Source organism: Impatiens glandulifera, chromosome 4 (assembly GCF_907164915.1).
Source record: "Impatiens glandulifera chromosome 4, dImpGla2.1, whole genome shotgun sequence".
Classification (NCBI taxonomy): Eukaryota; Viridiplantae; Streptophyta; class Magnoliopsida; order Ericales; family Balsaminaceae; genus Impatiens; species Impatiens glandulifera.
The window spans coordinates 4,590,488-4,611,662 of NC_061865.1; the positions used below are offsets into that span (position 1 = coordinate 4,590,488).

Consider the following 21,175-nt stretch of genomic DNA (forward strand, 5'->3'; position numbering starts at 1 on the left):
GATAATAGCAACATGGTGTAAATTTGTGAAATGATTCAATTACTTTTGATAAAGAGGAAGTTTTCAGAGACATTATTTTGAGTTGGAACTCAATACAATTCTAGTCTAGTCATTATTTGAAGAACCTAATATGTGTGTCAGACATCTTTTAAAATAAAATATTTAGTTTTTAAAATATTTTGATTCTACATAGAGCGTAAGAAATTAATTATGTAAAAATAATTAATTCTTTGATCAAACTGTAATAATATGGGACTAAATAACAATTTAGTAAGAACCCAATTTAAATTAATTAAACATGACTAAATTAAAAGATTATTCATTTAAAAGTCGGAGTCGTCAAATAATTTTATAAAAATCATTAAAATGATACATATAAAAACGTATTTATACCAAAGTTTTTGAAAAGGATGGTTCATTGTCTGTTTACGCTCGTGAAAGGGCTTTCGCGTTATGTTCTCTGCGCCCGCCTATGGACGGTTTTTAAAATTAAAATATGGTTATGATAAATTTATTTATACCCCCACCAATGTAGCCCAGTGGTAAGAGGTCGGCTTAAGAGACCAAAAGGTCATGGGTTCTATTCCATCTAAAATCGTTTTGAGTTTAAACGGAGAACCATGGTTGTGGAGTGTCATGCTAATTCCTTTTTAATTCTCAAAAAAAAACGTATTTATAACATTTTTTTCCTTTAATTAGTAGCCCAGTGGTCCTAAATAAGGAAAGTTTAGCTCGCGTAAGTAATTGTACAAAACTATTTGAAAAGGGACGTGTACATGTTGCGCTGGTATTTTGATTTAACAAAACCTAAAAATTTGAATTGATAATTAGGGTGGTTTTGAGCTAATTAAACTTGGGAAATTTGGATTAGTTGGGTTTTGATAAATTGAGATTGGAATGTCTAATATTGAGTAGCTTAAACAAAATGCAAGGTCTACATTGGGTAGCCTTAAAAAAATGAAAGGACTAAATTGGGCTTGCTGAAAATGAAATAGTTCATCTAGTGTGAGTTTATTTGAAAATAAATTTTAGGGAATAAAGAATTTGACTTCAATAAAAGGGGACAAAATGACAACATTATAATGAAAATCATAATTTGATAAACTTGTTTTTGTCAAGGTAAAACTTTATTTTGTATATTATTAAATTGTTAATTAATTAACTAATTTTAATAGTTGATAGTTATTTTTTTTAAATTAAGTTAATAATAAAATTTTGTATTAAGGGAGAGATGTACTTATTTCAATAATAAAACACTTTCAATTCAATTATTTTTTAAAAATTTAACAGCAACCAACCATATTTCCTTCTTGATGTGTCATACATAGATAATTAAAGTACTAAAGTTAGTATTAAATAGATCTCTCATGTGCCAACTTAACCAGCCTAAGTTGACTCTTAGTAAACGGATGGTGATGGCGGCATCACGTGGTGATGCTTTGGATTATTTATAGGAGGGTCTCTCACATTAACCCACGATTTCCCCTCATCTAGCGGTGATGGATGGTGCGGAGCTGGTGCAGGCTTCTGTACGGGCGATGGTTTCATCAAATGATTTGACGACGATGTGGGTGGCGGTGGATGTGGCGTCTTAGGCGATTTATGAGAAGGTGATTTCACATCAACTGGTGGTGATGGCATAGGCTTATCTGTGGGTGGCGGTGGAGGCGATGAATGTGGTGTCTTAGGTGATTTATGGGAAGGTGGTTTCACATCAACTGGTGGTGATGGCATAGTCTTATCTGTGGGTGGCGGTGGAGGCGATGGATGTGGTGTCTTAGGCGATTTATGAGAAGGTGGTTTCACATCAACTGGTGGTGATGGCATAGGCTTCTCTGTGGATGGCGTAGGAGGCGATGAATGTGGTGTCTTAGGCGATTTATGGGGAGGTGGTTTCGCATCAACTGGTGGTTTCCCTTCTTCTGGCGGTGATGGCATAGGATTCTCAGTGGGTGGTGGTGGAGGCGATGGATGTGGTGTCTTAGGCGATTTATGGGAAGGTGGTTTCACATCAACTGGTGGTTTCCCCTCAACTGGCGGTGATGAATGGTGCGGAGCTGGCATAGGCTTTTGTACGGGCCTACCGCCAACATTGGTAGAGAGAGTAATTACCACCAGCGACAGGATCAGTAAGGGATTATAAACAGACTTCATGGTATATTACTATCAATTTACTAACTTGTACTTAAGAACACTCTCTTATATAAAGAAAAATAGAGATCCTGTTTTACCACCATACAAGACTTATATGTAAGATTTTAAGAATTTGTTTGAATTATGAAAATCCATGATTTTAGTGATGACATAAAGTTTCTAAAAGTATATAAAGAAGTTTGACAAATAAGTCCAAATAAATGAAGTTATCACCAACCCGTAAATCAGGATCTATATATAAATATTTTTTAATACTTTTTAAAAGAAAGTGAAAGATTAAGAAAGCAAAAATTTAATACTTTTTATTTTAAAGAAAGTGAAAGTTTAAGAAAAAAAAAGGGGAAAGAAAGATAAAAAATACTTTTTTTTAATTAAGCTATATGTCCATTATTGGCTCAACCTAGCCATTAGATTTGGTTGGAAGTTCTTATTATTTTATATTTAAAATTAAGTAATTATGAGTTAATTAATTTTTTTATTTTATTAATTTATACAATTATACATTGAAAAGAGTTAATTTATATTGGTAAATTAATCAAAATATATATTTAAAATAATAAGATTTTATAAATTATAAATAATTTCGATTTTAGTATTTTACATTAAAAAGAGTTAATTTATATTCATAAAATAAATAAATACATTAATATAATATTTTTATAGTACCATTACTTGTAATTATTTTTTAATTAATTTTATATTTTAATATATATATTTTAAAACTGTTAATGGATATACACTTAATTATATATAATAATAATATATAATTATATAAATTATAATTATATAAATTAATAGGGGTTAGACTTAAGTTCAATTTTCTTTTTATTATTTTGTTAAATCTATAATTTGTATATATATAATAGATTAATATTATAGTTATTTTTAAATAAATATTATATATTTTTGTATAAGGTTCAATCCTTTCATAAATATATGAAAAATATTATATTTATCTATTTGATTTGTTAAATTGGATAAACAAAAAGCTTTAACAAGTTATTTTAAATTATAAAAATCGTGTAATTAATATATATTTAATATTTTAACTTAATTAAAGTAGAAAATATCAATAAAACATGATTTTCTTGGAAGATCTGTAAACATAGTTTTTTCTCTGTTCATGTTTCAAGTTCATTTTCTTTCATTTTTAATTATGAGTTATGTCTTTAAATTTAGGTGCTCCTGCCCCTTTAGCAACCAAAGTTCTACTCTCAAATTAACCAACTTTATTATGAGTCATCATCTAAGGAACACTTCTTTGAGACAATGGATCAATAATGATGATGGCACATACTTCATCCCTTAAGAACTCCACCAACCAAATAAATGATGAACATGATAAGGTATAGAATTTTCAAAGTTGTATATCATGCTCTCAAACTGATCCAAGCATGAAGTTGTGGCTACTGCTTTTATTGTTTATTGATGCTAAGGTGATTTTTATTTATTTATTTGTTTCGTCCTTTTCTCCCTAACTTTGTGTTGTATACCAAATCTGGAATCTAGGGTTTAAAAGAGAAGTAGGGGTTGAGAAGAAGAGATTTTTCACGTGTAAATAGAGAGTGATGCACACCCTAAAAGGCCGTAGGCTAGCATGTAGGGGATTATTGAAGAAGAGAATAGAGTTATAGATATGAATGAAGATAGAAAGAGTGTATTCATATCCCCTTTCTTCAAGTCTAACCCTAATTTCAAACATCCATTTATAAAATTAATATTGCTAAGATATATATACTTGTATACAAATAACCCTTCATCAACCAAGGTCTGATTTTATTTAAACAGGTTTCTTATGGTCGATTCTGTCTAGTAAAGAAAGGTGCACGTGATCATCTTGACTTGTTCATTCAACAAAAGAACGACAATAAGATTGTGGATCCTAAGAAGCATAATACATAGTGTAAGGGGTTGAATAACGAGATGCTTCATTCATTGCATGTGATTACCGTAAATCGTGCCAATTCAGTTGAACTATAAGGAAAAAGAATTTATAAATTTTTTCAATTATGTTGAAGAATATTGTATGTTAAAATGTATGTATAAAAGACTTTCCTTGATAAAGGAATAAAATGATAAAAAAAAAAAAATTGCTAAAGGAATTGGCGAATGGTTAATAAACCAATCGCTAAATGATTTGAGTAATAGCGATAGATTATTACACCAATCGCTATAGGCCTATAGCGCTACCAATCGTCGTTACCAAATAAAGCAACAACGAGAAGACTTTTGTCGATTGAGAGCGATTGACATATGACCAATCACTATAGACCTATAGCGATTGGTTTGGTGGTTAATAGCGATGGGTTTACCAATCGCTATAGGATCTTTTTTTACTAGTGATTTGTCAATTTCTAGAGGCATGTATGATATTTGCGGTGATTCTACCTTTTAACTTTCTTGCCATTCTATTCGGACCAAATGCATCATTTGTCATTTCTAGAGGCATGTCTGGTACTTGTAGTTATTCTAAAATGTCAAAAGAGAGAGATTTGGTCTATAGATTTTTCTAAGTTTAATCTGTTATTCTATATTTGATGGTTCATAAATCAAGTGTTTAATGGGTATCCTTTATCAATTGAGGGACTCAATTTGTATTTTATGGTAATTTGACATGTTATATGTATCATGTTTAATCCATCTTTTTTGGGATCATTCCCGACATGCATATATAAAATGTTATGTGCGACGATAATGATTTATTAAATCTTTTGACAATAAAAACTAATAATGCATTGTAACTTTTCATCAGCACGAGGACAATGTTGTTGTGAATCTGCTAGGTTTCTATACATTATTTGTTCTATATCCCATTATATATGATTGACTTATTTTACTAATTGGATAAAATCATTATTTACCTGCTCTAGCTCTAGTACTATCGATGTGTTTGATTTTGTTTATTTTATGTATATTATAGATAATCTGTTATTGTAACCCTGGAAAAACCCTTGGTATATAAAAGTTTTGCGATAAAGCTTGAGATTCGAAAATTTCAACCTCGGGTTGCGTTTCAGAAATATTTTTTTAAAATAAACATTATTTTTAAAAGATTTTTATCTTGACAGGTTTGAAATTAATCAAAAATAATTAATTTCGGGGTTCAATTTTTAATAATCTGGGGATTTACTGTAATCAAATCACAATTTGATTTTTTTGAAATCCTTTAGTTTAAATTAATTAAACATAATTAATTTAAAAGATTATTAATTTTGAAACAAAGTCGCCAATTGATTTTTGAAAATCAATAAAAGTTGGCATACGTGTACAAACATATTGGCTAGAGTTTCTTTTAGTTCGTAGTTTGGTGATACTCGGGAAAGGGCTTTCGTACTTCATCCTCCGTACCCGTTTAAAAAACGAGCTCTACTTATAAAATTGATTTTTAAAACCGATAATCTTCTGGTCCTAGTCATGCTTCTAGTTTTAGAGTTATTTAAAATATTGAAACAACAATATTAAAATACTAGTACATGTTATTGATGATAAGTAGGAAGGATTATACCTGAAGAATATTTGTCATTTTTAAGGGTATTAGGGTTTAAAAATAAACGTCAATCAAGCCTTAGTCAAAATATTTTTTGTAGAAATATCCCAAAAATATTTTAAAATCATTTTCTAGTTTTTTGGGGTTTTAGAAAATGGTTTGGTTTTTCAAAATTATAAAAATAATTCTGTGTTTTGAAAAGTGGAATCAAACAAGCCTTAGGACCGGAGTCCTAAGCCTTGGGTCCATTTTTTTGGATCGGAGTCTAAAAATCCTTGGTCTCGGTCGAGGCTCGGGATCTTCGTCGGAGTGCCGAAGTCCCTTAGTCTAAATCCCAATGAGTCTTAGTCTTTGGCTTAGATTACCGGTCTATATGTATAAACCCATTGGTCCTGGGTTAGCCCTATGCTAAGTTTATCAGTTTTGGTGTATAAACCCACCGGCCATGGGTTAGCTCTAGGCTAAGTTCATCGGTCCTAGGTTTGGGGATTCTCGGTCCTAGGTTTGGGAATTATTGGTTCTAGGTCGAACCTCTCGGTCCTGGGTTGGACCTCTTGGTCATAGATATAAAAATCCTCGGTCGGATCTCTCGGTCCTAGCTCAAGAACATCGGTCAGACCACTCGGTCTTATTGAAATTCTCAGTCATGGGTATCGGTCCTAGATATGAATTCTATGTCCTAGGTTTTGGTCTGAACTGAGGATCCACGGTCGAATCTCTGTGTCCCATGCTAACAAGCCTTGGTCCTCAAGAATACCAAAGTTCATTTTTTCAAATTCGATTTTTTAGCTTGGAATCTTTGATCCAAGGGTTTGGGTAACTTCACAAAGCTCCTAGAAGATGTTGATCATCATCTCAAAGTATCAATCAACATGGATGATGATCAAATCGTTCAAAATAGTTTGTGATCAAAATTCTGATTTTCTATTTTAAAAATTTTTTGAGGGGAAATGAGTTATCCAATAGCTTCCTTATATCTCATATACTTGATTGATACCAAAACAAGAATACTAGTTGTTCGTTTTGACCAAATCAAGAACTCAAAATTTCAATTATTTTTGAAAATTTTGATTTTTATCAAACATGATCGGGATTGATCAAACATGATTCAAATAGTTTCCCAACATGATTACAATAATGTTGGGATGCTTTATAAGTTATGATTCAAGAGAATTAGTCCAAGAACACCAAATAAGTTTTTATTTTTTATTTTGAAAATTCAAATTTGGGTTTTCTGTTTTAGGTTGATTAATTGTTTCTAATATATCCATAAAGTTCATAAATCATCCAAGGATGATTTTTCAACCAATAAACACCATAAACAGGAAGCATACAAGCTTATGCAATTTAAAATATAAAAATTTCAAATTCAAACTTTAATTATGAATAAGAGGGTGATTGGAACCTTACCAAGGATTAGAGAACAATTTTTGATCTTTAGGGAAGTTTTTGGGACGCTCAATCCAAGTTTGAGGGCTTTAAACAGAAAAATCGAAAAATCTGAAAGCTTCAAGCTTTAATGGAGGATTATTTATTTTCTTCAATTTGAAAATGGATAGTGGATCTCTTGCTTTCAAAATGACTTAGGGATGTATTTATAGCATCCCTAAGTTAGTGGAGGCTTCAAGTGCACTAAATCAATCAAAAGCGATTGATAGTGTTTTGACATTTCTTAAGTCAACTTGGCGAAATAGGGATGAATCATCCCTATGGTTGTAGGATAAATGATCACTATGGTAGGGTGATCATTACATCCTTTAAATCAGTCGAAATGGTTGACTATTGGCCGAGTTCAATGTTGGAGAAATCGAAGAAGGATCTTCATCCTTATCTTCGCGGCGTCGCGATGAAGACGACGATCGGAGGCCAAAACAACGTCATTTTGTATGAATCCTGGTATTCCTTTAGCGATTTGTCAAGGCGCCGTTGTGTCTGGGCATTTTTGGCTTATGAGGATAATGTCCAGTTAGTTGATCTGGTTCCTTGTGAGCTCGCGCTACCCCGCTACAATGGGCTACGTGGGTGTGCGTCGTTGGATGACAATCCAGCACTCATCTGATGGTTGTGGCTTCGATTGTAACTTCTTTTTCTGATTTTGGCTACACACGAACTTTTTTTAAAACCTTAAGGGTTTGTTTGAAATTAAATTGTCTTGCACCTTTTGGTTTTAATTTTGATCTTTTTAAATACACAGAATATCAAAATAAATATGGAAAATATTTTACCAATTTATTTTATTTTATTTTTGCATATTCTTAAGGTTAAATAAATACTTTTAGGAGATGAAATGAGTACCTAATTTTATCCTAAATTATTTATTTTAATCACTGAGTTTTTCTAAAATTATTGTAAGATAAATGAGTACAAAATTTATCCAAAATAATTTTATTTTTATTATTCTGACCATTTTTCATAAGCATTTAGTCGTTAATTACCATAATTAATAGTTTTAAATGGTTTTTGGCCATGGATTAATTATTTTGATTTTACTTATTTTAAAATAAATCAAAATAATTATTTTATTTTTATAAATTGATGGGTAAGTTTTTAGTGTTTACAGATATTTAGATATATTTTCTTGTTATTTGTTATGAAGTTCATTTGTGTATATCTTCATATACTCACAATTGGAATACATAATTTTATTTTAAAAAGTTTGACCGTTTGTATTGATAAAGTTGAATATTATAAACAATGTTTATACAATATTTTGAATAATTTGACTTTATTTATTTTTTCTAATTGGTTTCTATTTGCTGATGTTTAATATAGGTATGGACATTAGCAGTTGACGAGGGAACCGAGATGATAGCAGCGTGGTGTAAATTTGTGAAATGATTCAACTACTTTGGATAAAGAGGAAGTTTTCAGAGACATTATTTTGAGTTGGAACTCAATACAATTCTAATTCTAGTCATTATTTGAATAACTTAACATGCGTGTCAGACATTTTTAAAATGAAACATTTAGTTTTTAAAAGATTTTAACAATATATAGAGCGTAAGAAATTAATTATGTAAAAATAATTAATTCTTTAATCAAACTGTAATAATCTGAGGCTAAATAACAATTTAGTAAGAACCCAATTTAAATTAATTAAACATAACTAATTTAAAAGATTAATCATTTGAAAGTCAGAGTCGTCAAATAATTTTATAAAAATCATTAAAATGATACATATAAAAACGTATTTATACCAAAGTTTCTGAAAAGGGTCGTTCGTTGTTTGTTTACGCTCGTGAAAGGGCTTTCGCGCTATGTCCTCCGCGCCCGCCTAAGGACGGTTTTTAAAATTAAAATATGGCTATGATAAATTTATTTATACTCCACCAATGTAGCCTAGTGGTAAGAGTCGGCTTAAGAGACCAAAATGTCACGGGTTCTATTCCATCTAAAAACGTTTTGAGTTTAAACGGGGAACCATGGTTGTGGGGTGTCAAGCTAGTTCCTCTTTAATTCCCAAGAAAAAAAAACGTATTTATAACATTTATTTTTTTAATTAGTAGCCTAGTGGTCCTAAACAATGATAAATTTAGCTCGCGTAAGTAATTGTACAAAATTATTTGAAAAGGGATGTGTACATGTTGCGCTGGTATTTCGATTTAACAAAACCTAAAAATATCAAAGAAATGTATTATAATTTAAAAATTAATTCCAAACGGGACCTTATCCAAAATATTGGTTTAGGAAATATTCCGAAAATATAAAAAATATCATTTTCTGACCTTTCGAGATTATTTGAAAATGAATTTAGGTTCCAAAATTACAAAAATAATTTTGGAGTTTGAAAAGTGGAACCAAATAGGCCTATGATCGGAGTCTTGGGGTCTGGGTTTGGTTTAGCCAATCTAGGTTTGGTTGGGTTTGGGAGGTTTGGTCCTGGGTGAGTGAGGGATCGGTCCTAGGTCTAGGGTTAGGGTTAGGTTTACCGGTCTTAGGCTAAGGGAGAGCTCGGTCCTAGGGTTAGAAACATTAGTACTAGGTCTAGGGTTAAGGTTATGTTTAACGGTCCTACGCTAATTGAGGGCTCGGTTCTAGGGTTAGAAACATCGGTCCAAGACTAAGTGAAGGCTCAATCCTAGGGTTAGAAACATCGGTCCTAGGTCTAGGGTTAGGCTTACCGGTCCTAGGCTCAGTACTAGCTGAAGAATACCGGTCCTAGGTCAGAAAACTCAGTCCTAGGATTCTCGGTCCTATGTGCATTTTCTCGGTCCTGGGTTTTGACCTGGGGTTCGTTTTCTCGGTCCCTACTGAAGAACATGATCGATAATCACCAGTCCTAGGCTAAAATCTTAGGACTGTGTGTTCTTATTTAGTTCAAAATTTCAGAAGCTCGTATTTTTTAATTGGGATAAATATAGTTGAACACAACCAAAACAAAAACATCATAACATCATTAAAATAGGTTTTGAAGATTGAATCAAAATCCAAAAATTTTCAAAAACAAGATTTGATCAAAGTGATGAACAGTTGATTTGAATTCATCCCAACATATCAACAAACATGTATAACAACTAATTGGATCAAAAAAATTATATTAAACTCAAGAACACAAGATTTAAGAAATCCAATTTTTAAAGCTTAAATCTTGAAATTTTAGTTTGGTCAAACATGATCAAAATGTGATTACAGTTACTTGTAATTCATTCTAACATGTTAACAAACGATCGACATGGGCGGCATGATAGGCACAGGCGGCACGACACGATTGGCATTAGCGGCATGATATAGTCTTGCGTCGTAAGTCATCCATTAAGTTTTGTTAGTCTAGGGTTTCTTGTGTAGTTGTAACATCTGCTAGAATTTGCCATCAATTGTAGTTTATATGTGATCATCTTTTAGGGTTTCTGCAATTACCCTGCTCTATTAATTTGTTTCTGTCATCATTAGAAAGGGGAAGAACAAAAGTAATAAATCTAAAAAAGTAAGGGAGTTCATTCTAGAAGAAATTAAGAATGTTGTAAGAAAAGAGATTGAGATGATAGTTGATGAAGTTATCCAAGAAAATGAAGAAAACAATGTTAAATGAATAGATCCTGAAGAAATTACTATATAAGTTATGTAAAAAAAACATTTAATAGAGAAAATATGCTGAAATTTTCAATAAAAATTGAACCACTTTATTCATAAAATTGTTTGCCTTTAGAATAATTCATATGACAATCATATTTCATTGGGAAGACCTAGAAGTCAAAGAGATAGGGAAAAGTGTGGTAGAATTCAAATAGTCACTTCTTTGAGATCAGTCGTAATAGTATTTAATTATCTATTATTAAAATTTATTTACTTCTTTTGGGGTTGTTCCAACTTTCTAGTCTTGCCTATTTATAGGCATTTTGTAAGCGTGAAAGACAACTTAGTGATTAATAATTACCTTGTGCTTGAAGTTTGTTTAGAAGTGTTATATTTTATTTATCTAGTTTTAAACTCTTTCGGTGGATTCCTAGAGTGATGAGCGTTGAGTGACTTCTTGTGTTACTTTATATTTCTCTAATTTATCGGTGTCAAATTGGTATCAGAGTTTTGGTCTACAATGGTTGGTCGGATAATAAGAGGACCAAACGATGAAGATCCTAAAGCTCGTCAAAGAGACCTTTGTGATATTGAGTTTAGAAGAATTAAGGAGACAATGCAGCAATTCGAGCAACGCCTTGCGCGTGGAGAACATCGTGTACATGATGTTGATGGTCATGATTCATATGCCCAAAAATAAAAACGAGACGGGAATGGTAAATACATTCCCTGCTCAAACCGTCCCATTGTCATCTCTAATAGAAATGAAGCATGCATATAATGTCATCACAAAAAAGTTATATTAACTATTATTATATATATATATATATATTTAATAACACTCTTACTGAAAAGACATAGAGATTCAATGAACAAATCTTTAAGAATAGAGAAACCATAAAAAATACCAATATCCATTTTCTTCAACAAACAAAACAAACAAAAACCTAAAAATGAGATGATTACAGAAATATGATATGTTTTTGTTTACTAAGTATATAGAACCTTCCATCTGTAAATAATGGTAGAACCTAACATATTGGCAGCACAAACAGCTCTACCACTTGCATTAATGTATTTTTTTTTTCTTTCTTTCTTAAAGAATGCATAGTTACATGAATACAAAAAAAAGTTCAATCAAACCATTCAAACAAATTCCTTTAAAATTTTGATTAAACAGTTCAATCTCGTCTTTCTTATTCTTTCTCTCGTGGCAGATCTTCAACACATGTGCATGGACTATGGAGGATTCAGTTTAACAGATTTGGTTAATGTTTTAAGCATGCAGATCCTTGTTTGAACTCCAAGAAGGTCCTTTAGGACCACCAATACCATCTACCAATTTGTTTGTTCCGTTTTCCTCGCTCAATAAAGGATCTGATTCGCTTTCCTACACCATCATCATCATCGAAAAAGAAACAATTATGAGCCTATTTTAGTACAACTAACGTTATCTTAAGCGAATGAGCTGATATTTACCTGGGATAGTTGAGTGGAGGAGGGTTCATTTGTCTTTTGCTGGCTATCGTGGGTGCAAAAATATGAGTATAAGACCATACCAATTAGTGCAATAAAGATGCCCAAAACATTTCTCCAGCTAAACGGATCGCGAAGGAGAACATAACCGAATGCCAAAACAAGGCATGTCTTAAGATGTCCAAGAACCTGATAAGTGACTGGAGATGTTTTTCCTATTACAAGAAATGTACTGAAATTCACTGAAACAGATATCATGCAGGATAGAACAATGAAGGCCTGCAAATCATCATGTTAAAAATTTAAGATTTATTTTGGGAAATAAGTACTTGAGAAGCTTCTACTGGTAAGAGAAAATCTCACCAGGACTTGAGGGGTGTATTTAAACGCAAACACATTTTTGTTTGTCAAAAGCCCGTCAACAAACGGGCCAGTCAGGAATAATGTGATTGCCTGATAGGGACATGATTGGTAAAGGAGCTGTGTTGAAGAAACTTTGAACTTCTTCTGGATCGTGTTTGTCATCTATGAAGTGAATATGGTTAAGAACTCAAAATCACTAAAGTATCCTAAGGCCTCTTGTTTGATTAAAGGGTACTTTATCTATCTAATAATGTTTTACCAAAAATTAAACAAGATAAACAAGGATACAATCTGGGCAATGCAGGTCGTAATCACTGCCAAAAGAGATAAGACAGATCCGAGGGCATTGAGCTGAAGATCAGTGACAGTTGCAATCCCAACACCCATAAGGAGGACAGTCAGTGAAAGTTGTATATTTTGGCTGCACATATTGATGAAATGAAGTGTTAAAAGATAATGCACAACCAAAATCAAAATAGCGAATCAAATGAACAACAATGCCCATGTACTAAGACTTCATAAAGAAAGGCAAGCGTTTTCTGGAAAATACATAAGTGTGACACGATTATGACAATACCTCACCTGAATTGTTTTCTGAAAAAGAGAGTCTCCAAAAGTACTGTACAGGGTATAATTGCTAGCTTCGTCATCTGGAAGAAAAATAAGAGAAACCGTACAGGTTCAACTTTGAATGTAAAAAAGAAAAGAACCAAATGATCCAGTTGAACCATGAAATGAAATGAATACCAGAGAAAGGAATAAGTAATTTTACCTGGTAGAAACCAACAGAGTTGAAACCAAGACTAAGATTGAGAAGCCCAATAGAAGTTCCATTCAGAATGCCGAATCCCATCACCGCTCTTGGATCAAAAGGCTTGTGCTCAAACAATCTCATCCATAAAGCAACATGGAGAGAACAGAAAGTGACTAGTAGATGCCAACTTGTCAATGTTGTAGCTGATACAAAAGGACACAGAAAACAAGATATAGAAAGAGTTAAGTATGCCTAGAAAACCTTATAATGATTTCCTATAAGCAATCACCTAGAAAGCTTGTTTACTTCTCAACCAAAGAATTAGCACTAGAATAATATAGATATCCAATAGATTATCTTCTTTAATGACAAGCTTGCATTGGTAATGTAGCCTCGGTTCCCTGATCAAGGCTCTAGTTCACAACGATACTCAAATAGATTATCAATTCTCACTGGACAAGATACATGTGACCAAAAGTTGAATATTAATGCTCCATCTATCTTCAACTTAGCACGCACTTGGCAAATAATTTGCATCCTTATCTTTCTAGAAAAGACATGTCTTGCACATTTTAGAAACGTTATTCGCGATAGATGTATGTAGCTAAACAGAATTGCTGATTTTTGCTTATAATTGAAATGAGATTATTGTCCTCCATCTAAATAAATTTAAATAACATGACATCTACAAACAGGCAAGCCCTTTTAAAATATGAATTAAGAATCAGTGTTTAAAAAAAACTAGCAACATTGACCAAAATCAATTAGACATTGTCCCTGCTCATACTTATGGTCTCAGGCAGATAGAAGCGGTAAGGAATTTTAAAGAAACAAATGCAAAAAACTTGTTAGGGTTTCTGATTTGGATTGGAAGTATATTATGATTCATTTAAGTGGTGCAGCATCTTAGCTACCAAAAACAAGAGGAAAATACAATGTTGTTTAGAAACATAAAGAGTGAAGAGAGGAACTGTCGGTAGTCAAAATGAACTGTCGGTTGTAACTATTTGGAAAATTTTGAAGTTCAAAATGATAACCAAAGTGATCTTCTACATCAACTTAATCCATCTTCAACCTTATTTGTTAATCATTCTAGCATACAACTAAATTGAAAGTTAAGAGCAGATAATTTGATTTCATAGATATGAACAAAATACAAGCAATAGCAACATTTTCACAGCTGAATAGAGAAATGACTAACCGAACATAAAACCAAGAGTGCTAATCAAAGCCTTATTGCAAATAACGATTGACACCGAAGAAACAACTGACAAACTCAGCGCCCCCACAGTTCCCAGCTGAAACCGCTGGTTCTCACTCATTTTCACTTCTTTTTTCGATATCTTATGCTTAATCACAATCTGCTCAAACAATAAACCACAATAATCTCCATTAAACATGAAAAATTCAATCGAAAACCGATATCATGACTAATATACAATAATTCAAGTAACCTACTCCTGATACTCATAAAATCCGAATAAATCACGAACAAGTTCAACTGCAAAAGGTAAGAAACAATTCACATTACAGTTCAAATAGAAAAAAATATAGAGAGAATGAGATTTTCGCACGAACTCGATGCTATGAACCTCAGATCTGCTGATTCAAACGAATAATATTCATCACGTGTATATGATGAACTGACATTTCATACATTCAATATATAAATATATATATGTGATTAGTTGCAGAGAAATACATACAAGATCAATGGAATTAATGGAGGAGCTCTCCGTTGTAAACGATCCAAGATGCAATTTGGAGGTTATTTGCAGTTGTCAGACTCACAGGAGACAGCAATAACGCTAGAGAGAGAAAGAAATTATAAGGACTTGTTTGTTTTATTACCAACTTAACTTGACTATGATTATTAATAATAATAATGATAATAATAATCCTTTATTACATTAAGAGAAAACTATTTCATTAACATTCATTAGGGTGTAAGGTAAGTTGCATAAGATAATAAGGCTAAAATTATCAAATCTCCATAGTTAAATTATACGACGTTAACTTATCTAAAACCTCAATTTTTTAAATTCCCGATAATTAAATTGGGACATAATCTTTATTTATTTATATATGCCATATAGATAATAAGTTAAGGATATTCAAAAACGGTAAAACAAAAAAAATTATAATTTTAATAATAAAAAATCTTAATTGTGAGATTTGATTCTTTGATAAAAAAAATATATATATAATAATAATAATAATAATAATAATGTAGAGTGTGTTTTTTATTATAAAATAAAAAAGTGGAAGTGTTTTTTTAGCTCAAAGACTTTCATTTTTTTTAATTATATTTGTAACAGACATTTATGCTAGGTGTAAATGGATATTATATTATTAATCATATTATAATTTTGATCATTATTTTCAAGTAAATTTAATATTATCAATAAGTTGACTTCTTTGATACTACAACCAATAAATTGAACTGATTTGTTTTTGTTGATGAATCATTGAATTGAGTCTATTTTTTTATTTAATGTTATTTTTATTATTAATGATCCGGATTTTAGTATTAAAAAAGGGATTATTTAATTATGGTTTAGATCATTTTCTATAATGGTATACATTAATTTTATTATATGATAAGAAATAAATTAAATAAATATTAGTCATGGTCTTTTGGTATTCATTTATATTTGATCTTCTTTATAAAGTGTACCATTCGTTTTGACCCATTGAGTTGTGAATAAAAAAAAATAAAAATAAAAAGCAAATACAAGTTTGTTTGATCTACCAAATTTTTATAATAAAATAAAATTAGTAATCATTTATTGAGTCTATATTCATAAAAAAAAATAATTATTTTCCTATTAATGAAACTGATATTTAATTTTGAGACTTTCTAAAATTGATTGGATCCTCTATTCTCAATTTCGATTTCTGGGTGGGTGGCAAAGGAAAATTTGACGAAATAATCTTAAAAATGGTGTAAATGAGCTGGTCGCTAAATGCGTTGGAGACCACTTTATATTTTTTGACGGAATTGTGTCTGTCACAATAAGCGACCTTCAATTGCGAGACACAACCGGATGTTATGTGAAAAGTGCACAATCGCGAGAAGCAACCGACAATCGCGAGACGTACATTTTATTTTTTTTAAATTGTTTTTTTGAAAATTACTTCTCGCGATTGTGAACTTTTCACATAGCATCCGGTTGCGTCGGGTGACATAGACAATTTTATAAAAAAAAATATATATATATATATAAAGTGGTCAACAGTACATTTCAAATTATAAAATCATTTACCCCTATTATGAGGGTGATTTAGTCAAATTTTCCATAGTAAAAATGTCATTAATTTATTTTATTTGCTTCTAAAATGATTTTTTTTCTCCTTTTTAATATTCTTTCATTAATTTGTATAATTTTTTTAAAATTTTTATAAAAATAAGTCACCTCAAAAATTCATCGGATGAGCCAGGGACTAAGCCCACCCCTTAATTTATATATATATATATATATATATATATATATATATATATATATATATATATATATATATAATAAAATTTAAAATTTAAAATCCTTGCTTCTCACCCCTTTACAATATGCATACCATATATATATATTTTATTTTTTTATTTAGACTTAAATTTTATTTCCCTAATTTAATATATTACTAAATTTGTATCATCCAATTATTTTCAATTAAATTTTTTAAATTTAATTTTCTAAATCGAAAAAATAGAATGTCATAATTTTTTTCTTATTCTTTCTTCTCTAATATTCTTCTTCTTAATTTATATAACTATTTGATTTTATTATGTTGGATTAATATTATAAGTTAACCTCATTTATTTTTTTCTATTTTTTTTATAATTTCACTGTAATTATTTAATAAAATATTTATTTAATTTTAACTAACAAATTTACTATTACAGAAAAAAACATTTTCAGAAAAAAAAATGTGAAGACAGAACTTTCCAATAAAATAGAACATGATTTTTTTTACCTAATTTTTAACGTTCTATATTGAACTAGATTTATAGATTTATCTAAAGATGTAAATATATATTTTATGAGTAATGAGGTATGTGTTGTGTGAAGGTGTTGTATAAAGGTTGTATAAGGGTGTTGTATGTATCATTACTCATATTTTATTATAGATGAATTTATTGTTTTTAAATCCGGTAATGTTTAACTTATTTAATTATTAAAATATAACGTCTTGATATATAATTTATCACACAAAATATAAACCCAACCCAATGGGTCCGTCCTATCCCTCCCTGTATGAGTGGATTGATCACAACACAATTTCGTTATTTGTTTCTTAAAATAGTAAAGTAAAGCAGCTTTTTAGGTAAAGATGGAGAATAAAAATGTGAATTGTCTGTGGCAAAGTCGTGAAATATATAAGATGAGAAAAAATGGAACGGGTCAAACTTTATTTGGTTTTAATAAATATAAAATAAAATTTAGAGATAAAAACGGTTGATTAGCATAGCAAAGCAATAGAATAGAATAGAAAGTACTCGGCAGGCAATGGCAAGACCTTATCAAATAGCGATTGAGAGAGATTATAACATAATTGACGGCAAGACTGTCATGAAAGTCGCTGCATGGTTATTCATCCTCTGTATGATCCAGATGTCCTGTAGATTGATCTCTAATTTGTGTAAGCCAGAAGAAGAAGAAGATAGTTTCCGATTTGAAATGTCGACAGCTACTACTAGATCATCATCATCATCATCATCATCTACATTGAACAGGGACTACTCTAGTAGATGGAAGAGACCAGAGATACAGATTCCGGCGAAGAAGACGTATAAGCCGGAGATGGAGATTCAGGGGACGGAATGTACGGTTTGCCTTGGAGAGTTTATGGCGGGAGAAGAAGTTAGGGTTTTGCCGAAATGTAAACATGGATTTCACTTGAAATGTATCGATAAGTGGATAGTCAAAAGCTCTACTTGTCCCACTTGCAGGACCACACTTTGATCCAAACAACATTTCCATTTTCATCCTTCTTCTTCTTAGAGAAGATCATCATCATCATATCGTAGAGAGGTATACTTCTTCTCATCTAATTTTTATTTTATTTATTTAATTAATTAATTGTTTCTCTTTAATTATATCATTTATTATTTGTTTTACTTTTTTTATTCTTTTTTATATAAAATATTTATTTATAAAATATTTGAACTAGGATTAAGCACCCAAATTAGGCCAATTTTTCATAATTTGACTTGGAATGAGTAAAATGATCTTATCTATAACATTAATAAACATAATTTAATATCACCACAAATATATTATGTATTCTTTCTATTTTATTAAAATAATAAATTTATTTTTTAATAGAAAAATTTTATTTTCTAAAAAATCTATTAAAACAGTAATTTTTCATTATGGGATGATAAATGTACTGCTCTCTTCACCTTATATTGTCCTTAATTATACCGGCAGTCTGCTACTCCACCATTTTATCTCAAACACTAATCAACATAATTAACATAATTAAATGTATAACATTAACACTATATTTATTTATTTTTCATAATTATAAATAAATTAATTTTAATTTTTTATAATATTACAATATATATAATATTAAAAAATATTTTTATATAAAATATTTTTTTTAAATAGATATAACCCTCACAGCAGAATTGGAAAATTGTTTTTCAAAATAAACAAAATCTCACCAAATTATCATCCATGACAATCCTTAATAAGGTTGTTGGTGGTTGGTATATGTCTTCATATCTAATATAAAAGGTAATTTTTGTATACAATAACATATTGATTATCTAAATAACCCAAGAACAAATAAACCCTCCAACTAATATCTTAATTAGATATAAGAGTTAATAATTTGGTAAACCCTAAGTTGTTGCAAATAATAATAATAAAGAAAAGAGATCTTTCAACATACACAAAATATAAACTTACTACTACTAAACTAGTAAATGAATCAATCAATATTCACAAACCATAAAGACAAAGAGAAAGACAACAATAACAAATATCTTTTTAACAAAGCAATCAATTTGATATCTCATAACAGAAACAACCCAACAACATTAAGTAGTAGTTCTTTATCATCTATTATGAATCAATGACAACATTAAAGACAGGAATTAAGAAGATGTTCTTACTTACTTATAGTAGTAGATCATTTGAGTTGTTTTTTAAACAACTAAATTCAAATTTTTTTCATCCCATTGCATATTTCTGAGTCCAGCTTCGCGCTGTTGCCTCGTACTTGCCTCTATCGGTCTTGTACATATGAGCAATCTCGGGTACAAGAGGATCATCCGGGTTTGGATCAGTCAATAAAGAACAGATTGACAACAAAACCTAAAACCCAAAAAAATAACCTCATTTTTCATCTTTCAACTCAACCTATCTACATATAACCCAAAGAAATGACACTGAATGAATACATATACATAAATACACACCTTAGATATGGTTAAAGCAGGACTCCATTGTTCTTTCAAGATATCAAGACAAATACTTCCATTGCTGTTAATGTTTGGATGGAAAACCTTGGTTCTAAATGCAACCTAAAGAACATGAACACAAACCCATAAAAAAAAAATGCAAATCCAACATATAAAAAGACAATTTTGATGGGTAGATCTCAAACCTTGGGGGGTTTGAATGGATAATCAGGTGGGAAATGAATGGAAACGAGAAAAACTCCTCCTGCATAAGGGCTATCACTTGGACCCATAATAGTTGCTTGCCAATGAAACATGTCTTCAGCTACAGGACCTGTTTAGATGAATCATAAAAACCCAATCTCTAAAGATCTATCTATATATCTATTGAATCAATTGAATCTGTATTACCTGCACTGCATGAAGTTGGGGGATCCTTTTGCAGATCCTTGAGTTCCTTCAAGATCCGCTTGGAAGCCATCTCTCCAGCACCAGAGCGAGAAAAGGAAAGACGAATCGGAAGTGGGTCTGCTAGTAAAGAGAAATTGATTAGAAAAAGGGGTAGGGGGATCTGGGAGGAAACCCTAATAATAATTCTAGGCTAAAGGTGAAATAGAGAGAAAGAGAGAAAAGAAAGAAAGATTGAGAGAGATGGAGAAGATGAATACCTGGAGTTGTTGAAGGAGGCGTTAGAGATTGAATTCCGCGATTCGACGAGAAATGAACGGGGAGAAATGATGAGAGAGAGAGAGAGAGGACCAAAAGGAAAGAAAAGGAAAGTAGGTAATATATAGTAAGAGAAGAAAGGAAGAAATGGATGAGAGAGAGAGAACGCGCGTTTTAGAACTGAGTCTTAATTGGCGGTGGTCTCTTGCTTTATTCCTTCGCCGCCGCCCGCCGCCTCAGACCTATAAGTTCAATCCTTGTGCTCCAAACTATGCCAAACTTCTTTTTATTTTTTTATAATTTTTTTTATGTTCACATTAACACAACATGAAACAATCATGAAACAAAACAATAAATAATAAAGAACATAAAGGTTGGGAAGAGGGGGATAAAGTAAAATATAAAATATAGGATCATCTCTTTATATGACCACTAAACAAAAAGTGTTTTTGTAATAAATAATAAATAAGATAACTAATTAATTAAGTTAAATTAAACTTTTATTAATTTTAATGTTAAAGTTAAGATATTTTTATTGTTTAAAAAATATATTTAAAACAATTAAAAATATAAAAAGCCTTAAAATACCCTACCCTTTAAGAGATTAGAAAAAGTTATACAACGATGACCATTATAATATGCAATGGCGGTTTTAAAGTATTTTCTTTGAAATGACGTTTTTTACGTTTATTTATACAGTTGACTAAAAAAATAATTGTGTTATCGATTTTAACACTAATAAACACAATTAAATATATAACTCTTTATAGATGCGTTCATTTATCAATTTTGTTGGTGTAGGTCTCATATTTTTTAAAGTTGTCCCTTATTATATATATATTTTTTATATTTT

The 21,175-nt window shown here is 30.7% G+C and overlaps 4 protein-coding genes across 8 annotated transcripts; 1 reads left to right on the forward strand and 3 right to left on the reverse strand.

Annotated features, from left to right (window-relative positions):
* Window positions 1–1,398: 1,398 nt before the first annotated feature.
* Window positions 1,399–2,154, reverse strand: LOC124934508 (vegetative cell wall protein gp1-like). Its single transcript, XM_047475046.1, has one exon. It carries the CDS (start codon window positions 2,152–2,154, stop codon window positions 1,399–1,401), a length of 756 nt encoding a protein of 251 aa, XP_047331002.1.
* A 9,403-nt stretch (window positions 2,155–11,557) lies between these two features.
* On the reverse strand, window positions 11,558–15,065 carry LOC124934047 (UDP-xylose transporter 3-like). Of its 4 annotated transcripts, none has more exons than XM_047474510.1 (9): window positions 14,954–15,065; window positions 14,706–14,748; window positions 14,449–14,608; window positions 13,266–13,450; window positions 13,076–13,143; window positions 12,782–12,914; window positions 12,494–12,655; window positions 12,134–12,409; window positions 11,558–12,044 (listed from the first exon to the last, which is right to left on the reverse strand). In XM_047474510.1, exons 3-9 carry the CDS (start codon window positions 14,567–14,569, stop codon window positions 11,931–11,933), a joined length of 1,059 nt encoding a protein of 352 aa, XP_047330466.1. In that variant the 5' UTR covers window positions 14,570–14,608; window positions 14,706–14,748; window positions 14,954–15,065; the 3' UTR covers window positions 11,558–11,930. The 4 variants fall into 4 exon arrangements, with proteins under 4 accessions (XP_047330466.1, XP_047330465.1, XP_047330467.1 ...); XM_047474509.1 differs by having other exon boundaries at window positions 14,702–14,748; window positions 14,954–15,060; XM_047474511.1 differs by lacking the exon at window positions 14,954–15,065 and adding an exon at window positions 14,826–14,904 and having other exon boundaries at window positions 14,702–14,748.
* A 2,687-nt stretch (window positions 15,066–17,752) lies between these two features.
* LOC124934509 (RING-H2 finger protein ATL73-like) lies at window positions 17,753–18,208 on the forward strand. Its single transcript, XM_047475047.1, has one exon. It carries the CDS (start codon window positions 17,753–17,755, stop codon window positions 18,206–18,208), a length of 456 nt encoding a protein of 151 aa, XP_047331003.1.
* Window positions 18,209–19,171: 963 nt separating this feature from the next.
* Window positions 19,172–20,484, reverse strand: LOC124934049 (ubiquitin-conjugating enzyme E2-17 kDa). 2 transcript variants are annotated; one of them, XM_047474513.1, is made up of 5 exons: window positions 20,325–20,484; window positions 20,068–20,184; window positions 19,863–19,990; window positions 19,675–19,779; window positions 19,172–19,570 (listed from the first exon to the last, which is right to left on the reverse strand). In XM_047474513.1, exons 2-5 carry the CDS (start codon window positions 20,135–20,137, stop codon window positions 19,427–19,429), a joined length of 447 nt encoding a protein of 148 aa, XP_047330469.1. In that variant the 5' UTR covers window positions 20,138–20,184; window positions 20,325–20,484; the 3' UTR covers window positions 19,172–19,426. The 2 variants fall into 2 exon arrangements, with proteins under 2 accessions (XP_047330469.1, XP_047330470.1); XM_047474514.1 differs by having other exon boundaries at window positions 20,068–20,187; window positions 20,325–20,472.
* Window positions 20,485–21,175: the final 691 nt, after the last annotated feature.